The sequence below is a fragment of the Mobula hypostoma genome, chromosome 12, assembly GCF_963921235.1.
Source record: "Mobula hypostoma chromosome 12, sMobHyp1.1, whole genome shotgun sequence".
NCBI lineage: Eukaryota > Metazoa > Chordata > Chondrichthyes > Myliobatiformes > Myliobatidae > Mobula > Mobula hypostoma.
In genome coordinates this window covers 93,326,856-93,349,341 of record NC_086108.1, presented here as the reverse complement: position 1 = coordinate 93,349,341, position 22,486 = coordinate 93,326,856, and the positions used below count along the sequence as shown (strand labels likewise).

Below are 22,486 nucleotides of genomic sequence, written 5' to 3'. Positions count from 1 at the left end.
ATGGGATGCAAAACTGGGCTGAGAAGTGGCAGATGGAGTTCAACCTAGATAAGTGTGAGGTGGTTGATTTTGGTAGGTCAAATATGATGGCAGAATATAGTATTAATGGCAGTGTGGAGGATCAGAAGGATCTTGGGGTCCGAGTCCATAGGACACTCAAAGCTGCTGTACAGGTTGACTCTGTGGTTAAGAAGGCATACGGTGCATTGGCCTTCATCAATCATGGGATTGAGTTCAAGAGCCGAGAGGTAATGTTACAGCTATATAGGACCCTGGTCAGACCCCACTTGGAGTACTGTGCTTAGTTCTGGTCATCTCACTACAGGAAGGATGTGGAAACTATAGAAAGGGTGCAGAGGAGATTTACAAGGATATTGCCTGGATTGGGGAGCATGCCTTATGAGAATAGGTTGAGTGAACTTGGGCTTTACTCCTCGGAGCAATGGGGGATGAGAGGTGACCTGATAGAGGTGTTTAAGATGATGAGAGGCATTGATTGTGTGGATAGTCAGAGGCTAGCGTGAGAGGGCACAGTTTTAAGGTGCTTGGAAGTAGGTACAGAGGAGATGTCAGGGGTAAGTTTTTTTACGCAGAGAGTGGTGAGTGCATAGAATGGGCTGCCGGCGACTGTGGTGGAGGCAGCTACAATAGGGTCTTTTAAGAGGCTCCTGGATAGGTACCTGGAGCTTAGAAAAATAGAGGGCTCTGGGTAACCCTAGGTAATTTCTAAAGTAAGTACATGTTTGGCACAGCATTATGGGCCGAAGGGCCTGTATTGTGCTGTAGGTTTTCTATGTTTATTTAATTTAACTATTTAAAATATATTTTTTCTCAGTGGTATGTATGTGTATTTTTCCCTCGATCTCATGTCCTCTACCAGAGGCCTGGGAGCTTGAGGGTTCAGTGTAGTATCCTTCCTGATCCTAGTAATGTGCTCTTCTGGAACGAGATCTCAGATGTTGTTCCTGGGATTTGTTGGAGCCACTCTCCCAGTCCAGGTGTCACAGTTCCAAGTGCTCCTATCACCATCAGGATTACTCTGGCTTTAACCTTCCACATCTTTTCTATCTGCTCTTTCAAGCCCTGGTATTTCTCCAGCTTCTCATATTCTTTCCTCCTGATGTTACTGTCATTCGGGATTGCCACATCTATTACTATTGCTTTCTTCTGTTCCTTGTCCAGTATGACTATGACTGGTTGGTTGGCCAGTACCTGTTTATCAGTCTGTATTTGCAAGTCCTGTCATTCTGCACTACCTTATGTGTTTCCCATTTGGACTTGGGAGTGTCCAACCCATAACCAGCACAGATATTCCTGTACACAATTTCTGCAACTTGGTTGTGTTGTTCAGTGTATCCTGTCCCTGCCTGGATCTTGCTTCCTGCCACTATGTGCTGGGTGGTTTCTGTGGATTCCTTGCACAGTCTGCATCTTGGTCTTGCCTGGTGTGATGGACTCCTGCTCCTGTTGCTCTTGTGCTCAGCACCTGTTCACGTGCAGCCACGAGCAGTGCAGCAGTGCTGTCCCTCAGCCCTGTCATTTCCAGCCATTGGTAGGACTTCCTTATGTCAGCCACCTCTGATATCTGGCGTTGGGACATCCCGTGCAGTTGCTTGTCCTGCCATGGCCTCTGGTCCTCTGGCACTGCTTCATCCACTTCCATTTCCATTTCCATATCAATATCCATATATAGAGATGCATATACTTACTGTAATTCACAGTTTGTTTTCTATATTAACATGTATTGCATTGCACTGTTTATACAAAGTTAACAAAGTTCATGAGATAAGGGACTGAAATGCAAAGAATCCTGCCAAGCTGGGTATATTTGCAGGGATGTGCCTTCATATCAGGTGTGAAGGCACAACTTTGTGGAGGATCTGTACATGCCCAGGTGACATGAGAACTGGAGTAACACACACAAAATGCTGGAGAACCTCAACAGGCCAGGCTTCATCTATGGGGGCGGGGGAGTAAACAGTTGATTTTTCAGGCATAAAACATAAAAATATCAGTACAAAAGAGGATAGCGATGTAGTTTTCATGGATCATTCAGATATCTAATTGCAAGAAGCTGCTTCTCAAACACTGAGTGTGCGTCAAGCTCCTGTACCTCCTCCTTGATGGTGGCAATGAGCGGATGGCATATCCCGGACTGTGAGTGTCCTTAATGATGGATGCCACCTTCTTGAAGCCCCCCTCTATTGAAGATGTTCTCAGTGGTGGGGAGGCCTGTGCCCATGATAGAACTACTTTAGTCTAAAACCCTCTGCAGCCTCGTCCGATCCTGTGCACTGAGCCTTCATACAGTCAGAATGCTCTCCTTGGTACACCTGTGGAAATTTGATAGAGTCTTTGGTGGCATACCAAATCTCTTCAAACTCCTAATGAAGTTTGCCCAGGAACTAGTATGTCTTCTTCAAGACTGCATGAATACGTTGGGCCCAGGATAGATCCTCTGAGATGCCCAGGAACTTGAAGCTATGAACCCATTCCACTGCTGACCCCTTAATGAGGACTGATGTGTGTTCTCCTGACCTCCCGCTCCTGAAGTCCATCATCAGTTCCTTTGTTTTACTGACACGGAGCACGAGGCTCTTGTTGAGCCACCACTCAACCCACCAAGATGCAGTGGATCAATCGATTCGAAGAGAGAGTGAGCTTCGCACAGTTTGGGGAGAAGAAATTTAAAAAGTAGCATTTCGTGGGGCTCGGCGCACTGGCGGCGGACCAGTCAATTTGCGATTCATTAGCAGGAACAAATGGAGGTAAAGCAGGGTCAAAGCGGAGCGGCCATTGTGTGAGCGGACCAGTGTAGGAGTGGGAACTTCAGGCTTTGGCTCAAGAGGCTTCGGTGAGGAGGGACAGGTGAGTAGCAGGTAAAAAGTCACTAAATTACAGCTAAGGGATGATGCAGGAGCAGGTGAAGTGCTGTAGCTACATGATGTGGGAGCTGATGGACCCCATTGTTGTTCCTGGTGACCACATCTGCAGAAAGTGTTGGCTGCTCGAGGAACTCAGGCTCAAAGTTGATGACCTGGAATCTGAGCTTCAAACACTGTGGCACATCAGGAAGGGAGAGAGTTACCTGGATTCTCTGTTTCAGGAGGTAGTCACACCCAATAGGTTAGCTGTCTCAAATTCAGTATGTGGTCAGGAACAAAAGGGTGTGACTGCGAATGAGGTGGGTAGTGGGATCCAAGAGACAGAGCTAGAGGAGCCTCAGCCCTTGAGCTTGTCCAACAGGTCTGAGATTCTTACTTCCTGTGTGGATGACAGTGGGGGCTGTAGGAAGGATGAGCAACCTCACTGTGGCACTGTAGTTCAGGGAGCCATTCAAGAGGGGGGAGAGAGGAGAAATGTAGTGGTAATTTGGGACAGTATAGTCAGAGGAATAGAGAGAGTTCTGTGTCGTGAGGATAAGGCATCCCGAAGGCTGTGTTGCCTGCCTAGTGCTCGGGTTCAGGACATCTTATCTGACCTGTGGAGCAGTTTGCAGTGGGAGGGGAAAGATCCAGTTGTCATGGTCCATGTGGGTACCAGTGCCATAGATAGAATGAGGAAAGTGGGAATCTGAGCAGCTGGGGACTAAATGAAAAAGCAGAACAAAAAAGGTGGTAAACTCTGGATTACTACCTGAGCCACATGCAAATTGGCATAGGGTCAGGAAGACTAGAGAGTTAAATGTGTGGCTCACGATTGGTGTGGGAGAAGTGGGTTTGAATTCATGGGAAATTGGCACCCACATGGGGGAAGGAGGAAGCTGTACCAATGGGACGGGCTCCACCTGAACAGTGATGGGACCTGGATCCTAGCTTTAAGCTAAATGGGGGGAGCGGTTAACAGTTTGGAGAAGTAAAGTAAAAAAAGCAAAATGTGGATAAGGATAAAGAAAAGGCAAAAGATAAAAAAGAGAAAAGTGAGAGTGGAGTGAAGAAAAGTCAAGTGCAAAAGAGTAAAAGATTACAAGATTTTAAAAGCACATTGAATATAAGGGCACTTTATTTGAATGCCCGTAGCATTCGAAATGAGGTCAGTGAACTTGTGGCAAAAATTAGTACAAGGGGATATGATTTAGCGGCCGTTACAGAGACGTGATTGCAGGGTGGAGGACTGGGAATTAAATTGCCAAGGTTATCAGGTAATATGAAAGGATAGGCATGAAAGTAAGGGAGGTGGGGTAGCATTCTTAATTGAACATGAGATCAGGGTGATGGAGAGAGATGATAGAAGATCTAAGGAGCAGAATGTTGAATCTATCTGGGTAGATGTTAGGAATAGTAAAGGGAAAAAAACACTGGTGGGAGTTGTTTATCGGCCACCGAATAATAACATTACAGTGGCAGAGGCAATAAACCGAGAAATATCTGAGGTATGTAGGAATGGAACAGCAGTTATCATGGGGGACTTTAACTTGCACATAGATTCGGTGAATCAAGTTGGTCAAGGCAGTCTTGAGGAAGACTTCATAGAGCGGATCCATGATGGCCTTCTTGAACAGCATGTTACTGAACCTACAAGGGAACGTGCTATCTTAGATCTGGTCCTATGCAATGAGACAGGTGAAATTAGTGATCTTGTAGCTAGGAATCCTCTTGGAAAGAGTGCTGTCAGTATGACTGAATTTCTCATATAAATGGAGGGTGCAATAATTCGATCTAAAACCAGTGAATTATACCTAAACAATGGAGATTACAATGGGATGAGGGAGGATTTGGCTAGTGTAGACTGGCAACACAGGCTATATCATGGGACAGTTGAGGAACAGTGGGAGACTTTCAAAGAGATTTTTAACGGTGCTCAACAAAAGTATATTAAAAACAAGGACAGTAAGGGTGAGGAGAGCCAGCCTTGGATAATTAAGGAAATAAAAGAAGGCATCAAAACTAAAAGCTTGGTCTTACAAAGTCACCAAGAGTAGTGGGAAACTGGAAGATTAGGAAAACTTTAAAAAGCAACAAAGAACCACTAAGCGAGCAATAAAGAAAGGGAAGCTAGATTATGAAAACAAATTTTCACAAAATAAAAAAATGAACAGTAAGAGTTTTTATAATTATATAAAGTGGAAAAGAGTGGCTAAAGTGAATGTAGGTTCCTTGGAGGACGAGAAGGGGGAATTGATATTGGCATTCGATAATGTGCTGCATAAAAGGCTTATCCATAAGCTAAGGATGCATTGAGTTGGGGGTGATGTATTAACATGGATAGAGGATCGGTTAAATAATAGAAAGCAGATTTTTGGGATACATGGGTGTTACTCTGGTTGGCCATCAGTAGTGAGTGGTGTGTCGTAGAGGCTGGTGCTGGGCCCACAACTGTTCACAATATGCATCGATGATCTTGAAGAGGGGACCAAGTGTAGTGTATCTAAGTTTGCTGATGATATGAGATTGAGTGGAAAAGCAAATTGTACAGAAGATACAGAGATTCTGCAGAGAGATATAGATAGGTTAAGTGAGTGGGCAAGGGTCAGGCAAATGGAGTACAATGTTGGTAAGTGTGAGGTCATCCACTTTGGAAGGAAAAATGGAAGCTCAGATTATTATATAAATGGGAAAAAATTGCAGCATGTTGCTGTGCTGAGGGACTTGGGAGTGCTTGTGAATGAAGTACAAAAGGTTGGTTTTCAGGTGCAGCAGGCTATCAAGAAGGTACATGGAATGTTGGCCTTCATTGCTAGAGGGATTGAATTTAAGAGCAGGGAGGTTTTGCTGCAATTATACAGGGTACTGGTGAGGCCGTACCTGGAGTACTGTGTGCAGTTCTGCTACTTGAGGAAGGATATACTGGGTTTGGAGGCAGTGCAGAGAAGGTTCACCAGGTTGATTCCAGAGATGAGGGGGTTAGACTGTGAGGAGAGATTGAATTGCCTGGGACTTTACTGGCTGGAATTCAGAAGAATGAAAGGAAATCTTATAGAAGCATATACAATTATGAAAGGAATAGATAAGATAGAGGCAGGAAAGTTGTTTCCACTGGTAGGTGAGACTAGAACTAGAGGACATAGCCTCAAAATTTGGGGGAGTAGATTTAGGATGGAGATGACGAGGAACTGCTTAATCAGAGAGTGGTTAATCTGTGGAATTCTCTACCCAATGACGCAGTGCAGGCTACCTCAGTAAATATATTTAAAACAAGGTTGGATAGATTTTTGCATAGTAGGGGAATTAGAGGTTATGGGGAAAGGCAGGTAGGTGGAAGTAAGCCCATGGCCAGATCAGCCATGATCTTACCGAATGGCGAGCAGGCTCGATGGGCCAGACGGCCTACTCCTGCTCCTATTTCTTAAGTTCTTAATATATCTCACTCCCGCACACTTTTTCATCACAGTCTGAGGTTCTGCCAACATCAGGGATGTCATCAGTGAATTTATAAATGGCGTTTGAGTTGTGCCTAGCCACACAGTCATAAGTGTAGAAAGAAATGGTAGTTATACAAACTCCTAGTTATATCTCTACACCAAAAGAAAACAAGAAATCCCTCAGCTTACGAATGATATTTTGGAGAGATGGCAGCATTAGTTTACTTTATGGTAACTAGCCTTTATGATGTGCTCACAGGCCAAGTCCACCCTTAGCTGCCAAATAAAATCTCAGGAGAAGGACCATTTATAGGTTGGATTCTTTCCTCAGTTGTGTTGTGGTTACAGGTTTGCATCTGCTGTTCAGCTTTGCAAACCCCCTGCGGTTCTTACATGAGTCAGCTACTTGGATGAACTTCATGTCACCTTAGCTGCCTTGGAAGCCTTTAATATATTTAAAATTCATTTAAAATATTATTTCCCTGCCTGCTGCGTTCACCAGCAACTTTGATGTATGTTGCTTGAATTTCCCTTTCCTGTTGGTTCTCCCCAAGATCCCATCAGCAGCTCACAAGCTCGCCGCCTGTCCCAGTGACCCCATAAGTTGTATGGAGTGAGTAGGAGGAAGATGGAGAACAGAGCCTAGACAGAGAAGAGCAAATTGAGAGTGAGGGGGGAGAGGAAAACGGCCAGACAATGATCTCATGTGAATTTCATGAGCAACTTATTAGAAACTGATTCGTCTTTCCTTTGTGGGGTGGGATGAGGCTGGGAGGGAATAATTACACAACAGAGCCCCTCAATACACCTTCTGTGTTTGCTGATCTGTGGCCCGTGGCAAACATTGTGTAGTAGATAGTCCTTCTAATATATTGTAGCACAAGCTGCCCTGGAGAGTGAGTTCCTCTGCAGACAGCCTCAGAGCAGAGAGTGACCAAACGAGACAGGGGTCATTGCTGCGGAAATCCTGACCCATCGCAGCTGGGCATGCGCGCTGTTCAGGTCCAAACCAGAGCTTTTCAGTTGTGTGGAGCAACCCTCAGGAGGAGGGATCATGGGGGATGAAAAGAAATCAGGGTGGCTCTCCCCATTCCTTTACATACACCACTGTGGCAGCCGGTGAACCTGCTGCGGGTGGTGGGTTCGATGAAATAGCCCAATAATGATTCGCACTCCGTGAATAGGTATCTTTTCATAGGACAGGTATACAGAAAGGTGCTCACTATATGCAACAGTATTGTGTCTGCTGTGGAGACCTTCAGGTTTCTGGGTGTCACAATCTCCCAGGACCTGAAGTGGACACCCAACGCGGACATTCTTATCAAAAAGGCTCAGCAGAGGTTGTACTTCCTACGTCAACTCAGGAAGTACAACCTGCCTCAGGAGCTGCTGATTCAATTCTATTCAGGAATAATCCAGTCTGTTCTCTGTTCGTCCATCACTGTCTGGTTTGGATCAGCTACCAAACAAGACAAGAATAGACTCCAAAGAACTGTCAGGGCTGTGGAAAGGATTATTGGTGTGAAGCTGCCCTCGATCCAGGACTTATATGCATCTAGAGTCAGGAAGTGAGCAAGCAACATCATTGCATACCCATCACACCCTGGACATCACCTGTTCCAACTCCTTCCTTCTGGTAGGCGCTTTAGATCACTGTATGCCAGGACAAATAGGTACAAGAACTGTTTCTTTCCATATGCCATCAGTCTTATGAACACTTGAATTTTAGTCTATTATAAACCAAGTCCACCTGTACATACACAAGTATACCTCATTGTATATAGTTCACGATTATTTGCACTATTGTTTTGTTTGCTTTTTGATTCTGTACAGCGAGAGCTCAGGGAAACCGGCATCAAATTCCCTGTATACGTCCACATACTTGGCGCTAATAAAGGATTCTGATTCTGATTCTGAGAAAAGGCCAACAAAACCATGAAGGATCCCACCCACCCTGCTATGGACTGCTGGTACCGCTCCCATCAGGAAAGAGGCCACACAGCATCTGCACCAGGGACACCAGACTCGGAAGCAGTTACTTTTCCCAAGCTGTCAGGCTGATCAACACCTCCACCCAATACCCAATCCTACCACTCCTACATACACGTCATCCAGCGTCACGTTATCTACTTAGAATCAATCTATGCTTATAATATTTATTTGTACACACTGGTTTATAGAATTGCTTTTATATTTATATTTATTGTGTTCTTTTTTTAAAAGAAAAGTTCTTTATGCTTATTGTGTATTTTTACGCTGCATCAATCCAGAGTAACAATCATTTCATTCTTCTTTACCCTTGTGTACTGAAGAATGATAATAAACAACCTTGAATCTTGAATCATTAACATGCTTAACATCATGGCGGAGAAGACTTGATGGGCTGAATGGTCTAATTCTGCTCCTGTGTCTTATGGTCTTACCAGCACAGCCACTACTTCTATAGTTGTCCTGGATAACTCTGGAACACTGTCAACAGCCCCATCCATCATGCCAAGTTTAGTTTTTGTTCATTTTCCCTTGTTTTGTGGATTTTTTAACTGGATGATTTCAAGCCTTGCTGTGATCTGTGCTGTACCCTGCCGAAGGGTATTGGGAATCAGTGGTCTAGGCTGAATGGAGAAGTGAGATTCACCCACAGGGCATTTGCTGCATGTTATTTGTCATAGTTCCTGATTATACAGAGTAGTAGTGATGTGATCACTCGGCTCTCCATGATGTTCTCCTGAGGGGTTGCTCTTCGGTGGGTCTTCAGGTGGCTGTAGAGGCCGATCCAGGATCCACATCTTCCAGACCTCACAATCCTGCCCCGTTTGCCATTTGCTGATTACCACAGAGCTTAATCCAGGATGTTAGGGTGGATTTCCTTAATGGAGTATGCCTGTGTCTGACTTTGTTAAACAGAGGGAGGCAGTTACCACAGGGACCATGACAGATCGGGGTCAGGGTCCCGTGGTGTGGAATGCAAGGTGAGTGGGGACCTTTCACGGCTGCAGCCTTCACTGCCCTTGTGATGTGCCATCAATTTCCACCAGCTCCACCATTGAGGACTTGGTTGGATCACTCCTTGTCTGGAACCTCCTCCTTAACATTACTGCCATGCATGACCCTACCAAGAGCTAAAACTGTATAGCATTGCTCTCGGGATCCCAGGAACTCACATGCCTGTCCACAACAACAAGGTGACAATAATCAGAGAAGGATACTATAGAAGGAGACCACTCACCTGTCAAGTCTAGGCTAGCTTTTGGAGAAATCCCATTCTCCCACTGAGAATGGAATTGAGAGGGAAAATAAATCATCTGCTCCTATGTCTTATGGTCTTATTTCCCTGCAATCTATCAACCTATTCTCTCCCAGAGGTCCATCAGCTGCCCTGGTTCCCCAGCCACCCACCTGCACCGGGGATAACTTAGAGCAGCCAATTGCCCTACTAACAAGCAGATCTGATCACTGCTCCTCTGAACGCAGGAAACAGGTCATGGCGACCCACTCTAGTTTCTGGCTTTGAAACAGATCACAGGAGTCAAATGCTCAGCCAGAGAAAGCACTCCAAAAATGGTAGAAAACAACCCTCAACTTTCAACAAACTTTGAAAGCAAACTTTTTGTAAGACCTGCAGGGAGGATGACCCTCACTGCCCAAAGTTCAGATATCTGGCTCCAAGCCAGTGAACATGGAAAGGGTTGTTTGCTGCCAACAAGATTGTCCACCAGGCCATTGGACATGGGAGGAACACAGTGTGCTGGGCCTCAGCATAACTTGCATCACTGTGTATCCAATTAAAGATGGTTCTGATATGATTTACAGCCTCTAAAGTTGACAGCATCTGTGGGAAAACTCTGGATATTAGAATGCATTCAGCATGAAATAGCCAGTGCAGTTTTGTTCTCAAGAACCCAGAGCTGGGATTTGCAAGAGTTCAGTTGTAAAAGCCAAAACTTTTTGCTCAACATGGAATTAAATGGTTTATACCCTTTGTTATAGGAATTTTCCGGATCTCTACTATGAGTTGACTTTCAGGATTCCTAATACCAATGTTTCTGTCACCATTCTGATGATTGACACCGTTGTGATCTGTGGAAACACATATGAAAGGAACCAGCCAATAGGACCGGAAAATCCTCATTTAGCCCAAAAGCAACTTCAGTGGATCCAGAAAAAGCTGGCGAGTTCCAGGTAACTTTCAGAAAAATCATGTCCAGAGTGGTGTTTTACAGAACAGAACAAACCGCGCCCCCCCACCCCACCCGCCAAAAGAAATCAATTAAAGTCTAGATAGTGTGTAATTAGTATTCATACTTCACAATTCTGGTTTCAATAGTTTGAGAAAGTAAAGGGAAACACCATATAGGTAGCACATGATGTACGAGGATTCAAGTGCCCATGTGGAAGTTCGGACATCAGGTGCAGGAGCTGATCCACATACTTTCCAAGGCATACTTGGAGGACCATTATCTGGACTGGGCTAGATCTCTATGGCTTTAGTCTTTTGCCTAGTTTCATGTCCATGGCCCTTGCCCACATGCACTCTGCAAGTCTGGCTGTTGACGGGGGGGGGGCGTTATCTCGCTGGTCCTCTATGACTCTTCAACTGGGATTGGCAGCAAGGCCTCAGTGCCAGCTTGGCGTCAGGTGACATTGTCTTGCTCCTTCATAACAGGAACTGTCTGCCTGGCACTCTGAGACAGGAGGCAAAGCTAAACATAAAGCTTTGGCTTTTGTCAAAGCCTATAATTAATTTTAACACTTTTATCTGAAATAGATGACATGAGTCTAAACTAAATAGACTGACAGATCACAATGTCAGTGATCTGTGTTCAATTCCCGCAGTTTTCTGTAAGGAGTTTATGTGTACCCCTTGTGATCACGTGGGTTTCCTCCGGGTGCTCTGGTTTCCTCCCACATTCCACATAACGTGTGGATTAGTAGGTTAATCAGTCACATGGGTGGAATTGAGCAGTGTAGGCTCATTGGATTCAAAGGGCCTGCTACACTGCTGTATCTCTAAATAAAAATAAGTAAGTTAATTAAATTAAATCAATTTACTTTGAAATACTTTGCTTCTAAATGACCGGTAATGCACTGCCCATGAGAACATCAGAAGATGGTGAGTCATAGTAAGGTACGTGAGGAAGAGGATCTTTCAGAGCTTCATGGATATAGAAGGGCATTGGCACTGCTTTACGGGGAGCCAGAATGGATACAAAGGGCCGAACGAGCTCCTTCTGTACTGTAATTATACTATAGCTCTCATCTGCCAGCTGAGAATCCCCATTAAAGTGAAAGGTAACACACATGAAGTGCTGGTGGAACATAGCAAGTCAGCATCTTTTCAAGGGGAATAAACAGTCAACATTTTGGGTTGAAACCTTTCATCAAGACAGGAAAGGAAAGGGGAAGAAGCCAGAATAAGAAGGTGGGGGGCAGGACAGGTGGGGTAAAGGAAGGGTGAAACTGCATTCATTTTAATTGCCATCCTATGCTAGCCTGATGTGGCATGGTTTAGAGAAGTTACATTGCAGCATAATACTTAAGAATCCAAGAAAGACAGGGGAGCATAGATGGATTCAAAGTGGAGCTCATGGCCAGAAATCATTGACAAGTGTCACTAAGTAAATCTGAGTCCTGGAGCAAGTTGGTGACGTACCCCTGCTGGAATTGCTGAATGTCAGTTGCCCTCTTTGGAGGCTTTGGGTTCTTAGGTTCGCAGACCGTAGTTTGCCATTGCTTTTTGAGCTCTAACTAGGTGTGATACAAAAAATGATTTCATGAAGAAACAGTACAGGAAGAGACTATTCAAGTTATCTTGTACAAGTTCTTCAGCTGGAACACAAGGTGATTTCTTACTCAGACCCTGTATTTCCCTAAAGGACTACTGTATACCGATAAAAACTTTCCAGTGATACCATTGGGATATCATGTGGAATGACCATAAGACATAGGAGCCAAGTTAGACCACTCAGCCTCTCAAGTCACCTCTGCCACTCCATCGTGGCTGACTTATGAACCCTCTCAGTATCATTCTCCTGCCTTTTCCCCATAACCTTTGATGTCCCGACTAACCAAGAACCTATCAAGCTCTGCTTTAAATATGCCCAATGACTTGGCCTCCACAGCAGTCTATGGCAATGAATTCCACAGATTTACCATCCTTCGGCTAAACAAATTCTTTCTCATCTCTGTTCTGAATGGATATCCCTCTATTCTGAGTCTGTGCCCTCTGGCCCTAGATTTATCCATGATAGGAAACATACTCTCCATGTCCACTCTATCTAGTCCTTTCAATATTCGACAGGTTTCAATAAGATCCCACCCACCATTCTTCTAAACTCCAGGAGTACAATCCCAGAACCATTAAATGCTCCTCATACATTGGCCTTCTTATTCCTGGAATAATTTTTGTGAACCTCCTCTGGATCCTCTCCAAATTCAGCACATCTTTTCTTAGATAAACAGCTAAAACTACTTAACAATATTAAAAGTGCTATCTAACTAATGCCTTATAAAGCCTCAGCATCATATCCTTGCTTATATTCTAGCCTCTCAAAATAAATGCTAACATTGTTTTTGTCTTCCTTACCACCGGCTCAACCTACAGGTTAATCTTTAGGAAATCCCAAGTCCTTTTGCAACTCTGATTTTTGAAATTTCTCTGCGTTTAGAAAATAGTCTACGCCCTTATTCCTCCTACCAAAGAGCATGACCATAGACTTCCTTGCGGTATATTCTATTTAACACTTCTTTGCCCATTCTCCCAATCCGTCCAAGTCCTCCTGCAGACTCCCTGCTTCCTCAACACTATCTGCTCCTCTACCTATCTTTTTGCCATCTGCAAACTTGGCCACAAAACCATCAATTCTGTCATCCAAATCATTGACATTTAACGTGAAATGAAGCAGACCTAATGCTGACCTCTATGGATCACCACTTGTCCCTGGCAGCCAACCAGAACAGGCTTCTGTAATTCTACTCCTTGCCTCCTACCGATAACCCAGTCTTCTCTCCATGCTAGTATATTTCCTGTAATAACATGGACTTCTGTCATGTTAATCAGCCTCATATTAAGCAACTTGTCAAAGGCCTTCTGAAAATCCAAGTAAGCAACATCCATTGATTCTCCTTCCTCTATCCAGTCTGTTATTTCCTCAAAGAATTCCAACAGATTTGTCAGGCAAGATTTCCCCTTAAAGAAACTATGCTGATTTTGGTCTATTTTATCATGTGCCTCCAAGTACCTCAAAACCTCATACTTAATAATGGACTCCAAGTTCTTCCCAACCACTGAAGTCATGCTAAATGGCGTCTCGTTGTTTCATGGTTGTCTGTGGGAAGACGAATCTCAGGGTTGTGTTCCGCATACATTCTTTGATAATAAATGTAACTTAACTTTGAACTTTGTACTTTCCTTTCTTCTGCTCCCCTCCCTTCTTAAAGAGTGGAGCGACTTTTCCAAATTTCCACTCCTCTGCAACCATTCCAGAGTCTAGTGATTTTTGAAAGATCATTACTAATACCTCCACAATCTCTTCGGCTACTTCTTTCAGAACCCTGGGGTGTAGTCCGTCAGATCTAAGTCACTCACTTACCTTTCAGCTTACCGAGCACCTTTTCATTAGTAATGCCAACTACACTTGGTTCTACCCCCTGACACTCTCAAATTTCTGGCATTCTGCTAATGTCTTCCACAGTGAAGACTGACGCAAAATGCTTTTTAAATTTGTCTGCCATTTCTTTGTCCCCATTACTATATGCATCTCTAGCTTCACTTTCCACTCTCTTGCCTCTCTTTTACTCTTTATATATCTGAAAAAACTTTCCACGCCCTTTTTGATATTTTTGGCTATCTTACCTTCATATTTCATCTTTTCACTCCTTATGTTTTTTTAGGTGCCATCTGTTGGTTTTTTTAAAGCTTACCAATGCTCTAACTTCCCAATAATTTTTGTTATATTGTGATGATTTTGTGATTTTATGCTATCTTTGATTTCCCTTGTTATCCATGGTTGCCTCATCCTCCCTTTAGAATACTTATTCATCTTTGGGATGTATCTATCCTACACCTTCCAAATCTGCCCCCCCCACCAGAAACTCCAGCCATTGCTGTTCTATCATCATCCCTGCTAGTGTCCCCTTCCAATCAACTTTGCCAGTTTCTCTCTCATGCCTCAGTAATTCCCTTTACTCCACTGTAATTCTGATACATCTGACCTTAGCTTTGCCCTCTCAATCTACAGGGTGAATTCTATCATATTATGATCACTGACCCCCACGTGTTCCTTTACCTTAATCTCCCAATCAAATCTGGCTCATTACACAACACCCAATCCAAAACTGCTGATCTCCTAGTGGGCTCAACCACTTCTTCTTCAGCTGTCCATCGATTTTCGATGTTGACTGGGCAAGGTTGTATGGAAGACCGGCAGTTGCCCATGCTGCAAGTCTCCCCTCTCCATGCTATCAATGTTGTCCAAGGGAAGGGCACTAGGATCCATACAGTTTGGCACCAGTGTTGTCGCAGAGCAATGTGTGGTTAAGTACCTTGCTCAAGGACACAACATGCTGCCTCAGCTGAGGCTCGAATTAGTGACCTTCAGATCACTAGACCGACACTTAAACCACTTGGCCACGTGCCACACAGGGATCAACCACAAGCTGCTCTAAAATCCCATCTCATAGGCATTCTAAAAAATTCCCTCTTGGGATCCAACCTGATTTTCCAAAATCTATCTGCATATTGAAATCCCCCATGACTATCATAACATTAGTCTTTTTACATGTTTTCTATTTCCTTTTGAAATTTATCCCACATCCTGGCTATAGTCTGGGTGCCTGTCTATAACTCTCAACAGGGTGTTTTTACCCAAAACAATTCTCCATCTTCTGATCCTATGCTACCTTTTTCTAAGGTTTTGATTTAATTTTTTACTAACAGAGTCAACCCACCACCCCCCGTCTTCCTGCCTGTCCTTTCAATACAATGTGCTTCCTTAGCTGTTAAGCTCCCAACTATGATCTCCTTTCAGCCATGACTCAGTGATGCCCACAATATCATAGCTGCTACAAGATCATCTACCTTATTCCATATACTGCGTGCACTTAAATATAACACCTTCATCCCTGTATTCATCACTCTTTTTGTTTTTGCCCCCACGTTACACTTCACCTCATCCCACTGACTGCAATTTTACCCCGTCATCTGCCCGTCCTTCCTCAGTCTTATTACACACTGCATCGACTAGTATACCGACTGCCCCATCCTCAGCCCTGATTCACATCATCCTTAGTAAAAACCCTCTGCAACAGCTCTAGAAAACCCGCCTGCAAAGACTTTGGTCTCCATTAGGTTCAGGTGTAACCCACCCTTTCTATACAGGTCATACCTTCCCTAGAAGAGAGTCCAATGACCTGGAAATCTGAAACATTGCCCCCGCACCACTTCTTCAGCCACTTATTCATCTGCATCGTCATCACCATCATCCTATTCCCGCCCTGACTAGCACATGGCACTGGAAGTCTGCAAATGACTACCTTGGATGCCCTACTCTTCCGTTTTTTCCCAAACTCCCTATAATCACTGCGCAGGACCTCTTCCCCCTTTCTACCTATGTCACTGGTGCCAACGTGCACCATGACCTCTGGCTGATCACTCTCCTCCTCTAGAATCTCCTGCAGCCGCTCTGAGACATCCCGGACCCCGGTAGCTGGGACACAGCACACCGTCCTGGCTTCTCCTTTGCAAAACAAAAGGCATTTTAAATTTTTTATTAAATTTATTGAGATACAGTGTGGAATAGGTTCTCTGGCCCTTTGAGCCATGCCACCCATAATCCCAGGCTAATCATGGGATAATTTACAATGACCAACCAACCTACCAACTGGTACATCTTCGGACTATGGGAGGAAACTGGAGCACCCGGAGGAAACCCAAGCGGTCACAGGGAGAACGTACAGCACAACCTCCTTACAGACAGAGGTGGGGATTGAACCCCGGTCCCTGGCACTGCAAGGTGTGGTGCTACCCACCACGCTATCGTGCCACCAAGGGGGATGGCACAATAATTAATTGACTTTGAAATGAAGTTGATCATTGACCACTAGTATCATCAAACTCATAATTGAAGATTAAGCAGTTCCAGCTGTCTTTTTTCTTGAATTCCTTCTGTAAAACTCTCAATCTCTCTTGACGAAGGGTCTCGGCCTGAAACATCAACTGTTTGTTCCCCTCCTTAGATACTACCTGACCTGCTGCATTTCCACAGACCTTGTTTGTGTGATGTGTGTGTATTTAATGTGTGTTTCTCAATCTTTCGCATCCTGTTTTGGCTTTTTAAACCATACTCTTTACCATCTGGTTGCTTGTTCCAATGCTTTCCTACAAGGTTTTGTATAAGTGTCTCTTGATAAAGCTGTGATCACTTTCCTTGAGATATATTAAATGAATGCAAACAGTGATTAAAAGACTGTAAACAGCAGTTATAAAAATCTCAGTACTTGCAATATTATTGAACACTGTGCATCCGTCCAATAATTTTAAAAAACCACAATGGTTTATTTTGTAAATTCATACCTTAAATCAGGTGGCGGGTGGAGATACATCTGGTGTAAGGTGCTCCGACAGATCACCCTTGGGTAAGGTGTAGCACCTGCTTATCCCCCCGATCAGGGTCACTTGAAGCCATGGGAGCAGGTGGTGAATGTTCGTGTGAGCAGCCGGTGCATATCGCGAGTCCTGGTTATGTGACCACTGACTCCATGCAATCTCTGAAGTGTACTGATGATGGCTCGGGTCACCCGTCTTGTGAAGACGCTGCCTAGAAGAAGGCAATGGGACACCACTTCTGTCCAAAAATTCACCCAGAATAATCATGGTTAAAGCTATATCAGGCAACAGGAAGTTGTGGATAGAATGCAGATGCCCCACAGACTATTATTTCCGTCTGGACTGCTGGGCGTGTCATTACTGTTAGCAACAGAATACACAGATAAAAATGCATAATGGGACTAGCTTAGATGAGAATCTTGGTCAGCATCGACCATTTGGACCAGCATGGAGCAAAGGGCCCCTTCTCATTCTCTACGACTGTATCATCTGTGTCTAACTATTGTAACTGCTACATTAACTCACTTCGTCTCAGCCTATCAATAATATTCCTTTACCTGTCAAAGATATTCCGTTTTGTCCTACCCGTCTTCTCAGCTGCTGAAAACTAAATTGTTCTCTCTCTTTCCCACTTCTGATGAGGGGTCTCAGACCTGAAACACTAACTCTGCTTCTCTTTACTCTGATGATGACTGACTAGGTGAGCGTTCCAGCATTTTCGAACTTTTATTTCAGATTTATAACATGTCATACAATATGGCACATAATGGTGATAATGATGATGATAGCTCAAACCTCTTTGATAAATAATGGAATTTACAGGTGTTAAATCCACTGTGCTGTTACTTCAGGGCAGACTACCTGATAGTTGCTGGTCACTACCCTGTATGGTCCATTGGGCATCACGGTCCAACTCCTTGTCTCATGGATCAGCTGAGGCCACTTCTAAAAACATACAACGTGACAGCCTACATCAGCGGCCATGACCACAGCCTGCAGGTAGGAAACATTGAACTTATGAGTACCTGTTTTAAAGTATCTGATCCCATCTGATCTCAGCAAAGCAAAATTCTGGAGGAACTCAGTACCTATGGAGGGGAATAAACTATCAATGTTTCGGGCCAAGACCCTTCACCAGGACTGGAAAGAAAAGGGGCAGAAGCCAGAATAAGAAGGTGAGGTAGGGGAAGGAGACAAGGTAATGAGTCTGGTGGAGAACATGTCATGGTTCCGTTTGGTTGTTCCCCTTTAACGCTCTTTTCTCCCTGGTTATGCCCTAATTACAGCCATTAGATTTCCAATTGCTGCTAGTTTACTTAATTACGGTACACCTGGTTTAGAAACATAGAAACATAGAAAATAGGTGCAGGAGTAGGCCATTCAGCCCTTCGAGCCTGCACCGCCATTTATTATGATCATGGCTGATCATCCAACTCAGAACCCAGCCTTCCCTCCATACCCCCTGACCCCTGTAGCCACAAGGGCCATATCTAACTTCCTTTTAAACATAGCTAATGAACTGGCCTCAACAGTTTGCTGTGGTAGAGAATTCCACAGATTCACCACTCTCTGTGTGAAGAAGTTTAGTTCTAAGTTCTGCTCTAGTTTCAAGATAGTCCCTGTAGATCCCGTCTCCTTGTCAAGATTCCTCCGGTTTGCTGTTCTACATTCACGTCTACGCCAGTATGCCCAACTCAGTCAACGTGCCAGTGTCCTGCACTTGGGTTCTCCTCAGTCGCCCCGTGCAACAGAACATGGTCGAGGAGCCAGAGAGCAGCAGGGATCACAGAGGGAGAGTATTGTGAGAGGGTTCACTGACCCCCTGTTGAAGAGAAAATTTAAACTTCTTCAGGATAGGCATACCTCAAAGAGACGTCCTTCCTCTGATATATACTCAGTGGCCACTTTATTAGCTACACCTGTACACCTACTTGTTAAGGCAAACATCTAACCAGCCATCCATGTGGCTGCATAAAAGAGTGCAGATATGGCCTAGAGGTTCAGTGGTTGTGGAGACCAAACACCAGAATGGGGAAGAAATTTGATCTAAGTGACTTTGACTGTGGAATGATTGTTGCTTGCCAGACAGGATGGTTCGAGTATCTCAAAAACTGCTGATCTCCCGGGATTTTCTTACGCAACAGTCGCTAGAGTTTACCAGAGAAAGGTGCGATAAACAACAACATCCAATCAGTGGCAATTCTGTGGGTGAAAGTGGCTTGTTAATGAGAAGTTCAGAGGAGAATGTCCAGGCTCGTTCTAACAGACAGGAATGCAGCAGTAACTCATTAACCAAGTCTTACAACAGTGGTGTGCAGAAGAGCATCTCTGAATGTACAACATGTCGAACCTTGAAGTGGATGGGCTACAGCAGCAGAAGACAATGAACATCACTCCGTGGCCACTTTATTATGTACAAGAGGTACCTAATAGAGTGGCCACTGAGTGTATGTTACAGGGGAAGGCTGCCCTGGAGCAAATTCCATTCGTTTGTGTTGAAGAATGTGCTGTTTTCTGTTTAGATCAAGCTCAAAAACTAAAATAATTAAAAAATAAACTGAAACATGAATAGGTCACAGAAAGACACCTTGAGACAAGCAACCAAACAGTGAAGAGGTAGGTTTTAAGAGGCAAAATAAAGAATTATACGGAGATTGAGAGTTTTATGGAAGGAATTATAAAGATTCAGCAACTGGTTTTACTCATCCTTTGTTCGATCATGGATGTGATGAAATTCGTGTTTCCGACAAACTGGCCTTTTGCCACACCACATTATTTCCCAACTCCAAATAGTGGGGTTCTTTGAAAAGTGGCTGTATATCATTATGGTTTGCCAGGAAACACGAGGTTAGTGCTGAGGAATTGCCAAACTGAGCCAATGTGATGAGTGACAGAAATGGCTGGTTCCAGTACAGACAGAAAAGAAAGAGTGAGATAGCTCAAGTGAGAGAATTGGGTACTGTGGTGGTGAGTACGACAACCTGCAATGTGCCCACACAGAAAACGAGGCATAGTTCCTCAAGCATGCATTGGGCCCTTATTGTAACAATTTAGACAGATTCAGCTGAAAGTCTGATGGTGAGTTAAAATGTTAGGCAACAAGAAGTTGCAGATAGAAGGCAAATGCTCCACTGACTAGTATTTCATTCTGGTTTACTGGGCATATCATTGCTGTTAGCAACAGAATACATGGGTAAAAATGCATAATGGGACGAGCTTAGATGAGAATCTTGGTCAGCACTGATCAGTTAGACTAGCATGGACTGAAGGCCCAGTTCCCATTCTCTACGACTGTATCATCTGTGTCTAACTGTTGTAACTGCTACGTTAACTCATTTCGTCTCAGCCTATCAATGATATTCCTTTGCCTGTCAAAGATATTCCGTTTTGTCCTACCCGTCTTCTCAGCTGCTGAAAACTAAATTGTCTTCTCTCCTTCCCACTTCTGATGAGGGGTCTCAGACCTGAAACACTAACTCTGCTTCTTTTTCCTCTGATGATGACTGACTAGGTGAGCGTTCCAGCGTTTTTAAACTTTTATTTCAGATTCATAGCATCTGCAATGTTAGCTTTCCCTACGTAATCACAGTAAGATTTCTTTATACGCTGACTCAATAAATTCAATACCACTCACCTCCTTAACAGCTTGCTGTTTACAGGCGAGTCTATAGGAAGCCCTTGAGTGTTGCGAAGAGCTGGTGCTCCCAGACAAGGTGGGGATCTAATTCCAAAACATAAATCTAATCGAAATAAAAACAAGGGAAGCTGGCACAGATGCATATTAGTTTCATTTTTACTTCTAGCGAGATGCGCGTGTATGACTGGGCAATATGATGACGTATGCCATTCGCGCACTTCCTACATATAACCATAATGAATTATTACAACAAACAAAGACTGCTTAGTCATACAATATATTTACAATATTACTGAAATATTAACTACACAACACTCCTCCTTGCTTAGCTAGAAACTCCTACTCAGTGTAGAATTCATCTTCACTTATATATGTAACACCCTGGCTAAGATTTTACTGCTAGGCTGTAGGTATTTCACTTTAGTAGTTCTGTAAGAGCGGTCTGTTCTGCTTTTTAGCATGTTTGGGTTTGCGCTAAAGATAATGCGCTATGTTGTTTAACTTAGGAGTGTTGTGTCAGCCAATCAGGATGGTGGAATAAGAAAAGGCTGAAGAGAACACTGGGTGGAGAGGTTTTGGAGATGGACGCTGGTGTGGATCGAGGTCTTTTTGGCGGGAGCTGGGAGAAGACAGGAGGGAAGATCACTGAATATGCCATCCCTGTTGCACAAGGTGCTTTGTGTAACAAGGAGGAAGGACCGATACTCTTGTAGGGTGCGAGGGGGGCGCGGTTCATTTGTTTGAGACGGATTTTGAGCAACATTCGTAAAATGGTGTGTGCTTTCATGAAGACCATGGGTCTAGCACTTGAGTTAAAGACAACTTCAAGATGACCTCCAACTTATGTTCACATTTGGACTGGGTTAACTGTAATAGGCCCTTTTTAAAAATTTTTTTCTTTTCTTTTTCCTACTAACTGATTGATAAAGCTGAAATTTGTAAATATACTTCCTTTATAATTGTCTGCAGTGTACGATCTGTTATTTCTCGCCATTGGCTAATTGCATGGTGGCAGTATTTACACAGTATTCACACAGATCATAATGTGTGAGCTTTTGGTGGGACCCAAGTCACACTGACCCAAGACACATGGAGTTTGAGAAAAGTGATTTTCTCCCTGCTCAGTCCAGTGGCAGTAAGTTGCTGTCAGTCCAGGCTCTGGTTATTGAGGAGTCTGATGACTTGGGAGAAGAAACTGTTACATAGTCTGGTCGTGAGAGCCCGAATACTTCACTGTCTTTTGCCAGATGGCAGGAGGGAGAAGAGTTTGTATGAGGGGTGCGTGGGGTCCTTCATAATGCTGTTTGCTTTACGGATGCAGAGTGTGGTGTAATTGTCTGTAATGGCGGGAAGAGAGACCCTGATGATCTTCTCAGCTGACCTCAGTATCAGCTGCAGGGTCTTGTAATCCGAGATGGTGGAATTTCTGAACCAGGCAGTGATGCAGCTGCTCAGGATGCTCTCAATACAACCTCTGTAGAATGTGGTGAGGATGAGGGTGGGGGTGGGAGATGGATTTTCCTCAGCCTTCGTAGTAAGTAAAGATGCTGCTGGGCCTTCTTTGCTATGGAGCTGGTGTCGAGGGATCAGGTGAGATTCTCCGCCAGGTGTTAATTTGCTGAGTTAACAAATTTCACGTCACCTGCCGGTGATAATAAACCTGACTCTGATTCTGACTGTGGCACATTCTCTGGCTTTGGGGCATCCACCACAGACTGAACTTTCTCAAAACACTTGTGTAATCTTTGTGTGACAATAAGTACTTAGCCCCTTCAAGTCAGTATTTATTAGATGCACCTTTGGAAGCAATTACAGGCTTGAGTGCGTGTGGATAGATTCCTACCAGCTTTGCACATCTGGACACTGCAATTTTTCTCCCATTCTTTACAAAACTGCTCAAGCTCTTTCAGATTGAATGGGGATCATGAGTGAATAGCCCTTTTCA

General features: G+C 44.0%; 1 protein-coding gene across 1 annotated transcript in view; it reads left to right on the top strand.

Moving 5' to 3' along the window:
- The window catches only part of acp5b (acid phosphatase 5b, tartrate resistant), a 47,371-nt gene that overhangs the window by 13,634 nt on the left and 11,251 nt on the right, over positions 1–22,486 (top strand). Inside the window, exons 4-5 of the mRNA XM_063063462.1 lie at positions 10,289–10,480; positions 17,756–17,903. Of these exons, the coding sequence (XP_062919532.1) occupies positions 10,289–10,480; positions 17,756–17,903 (340 nt within the window). The remainder of the gene's footprint in view (positions 1–10,288; positions 10,481–17,755; positions 17,904–22,486) is intronic.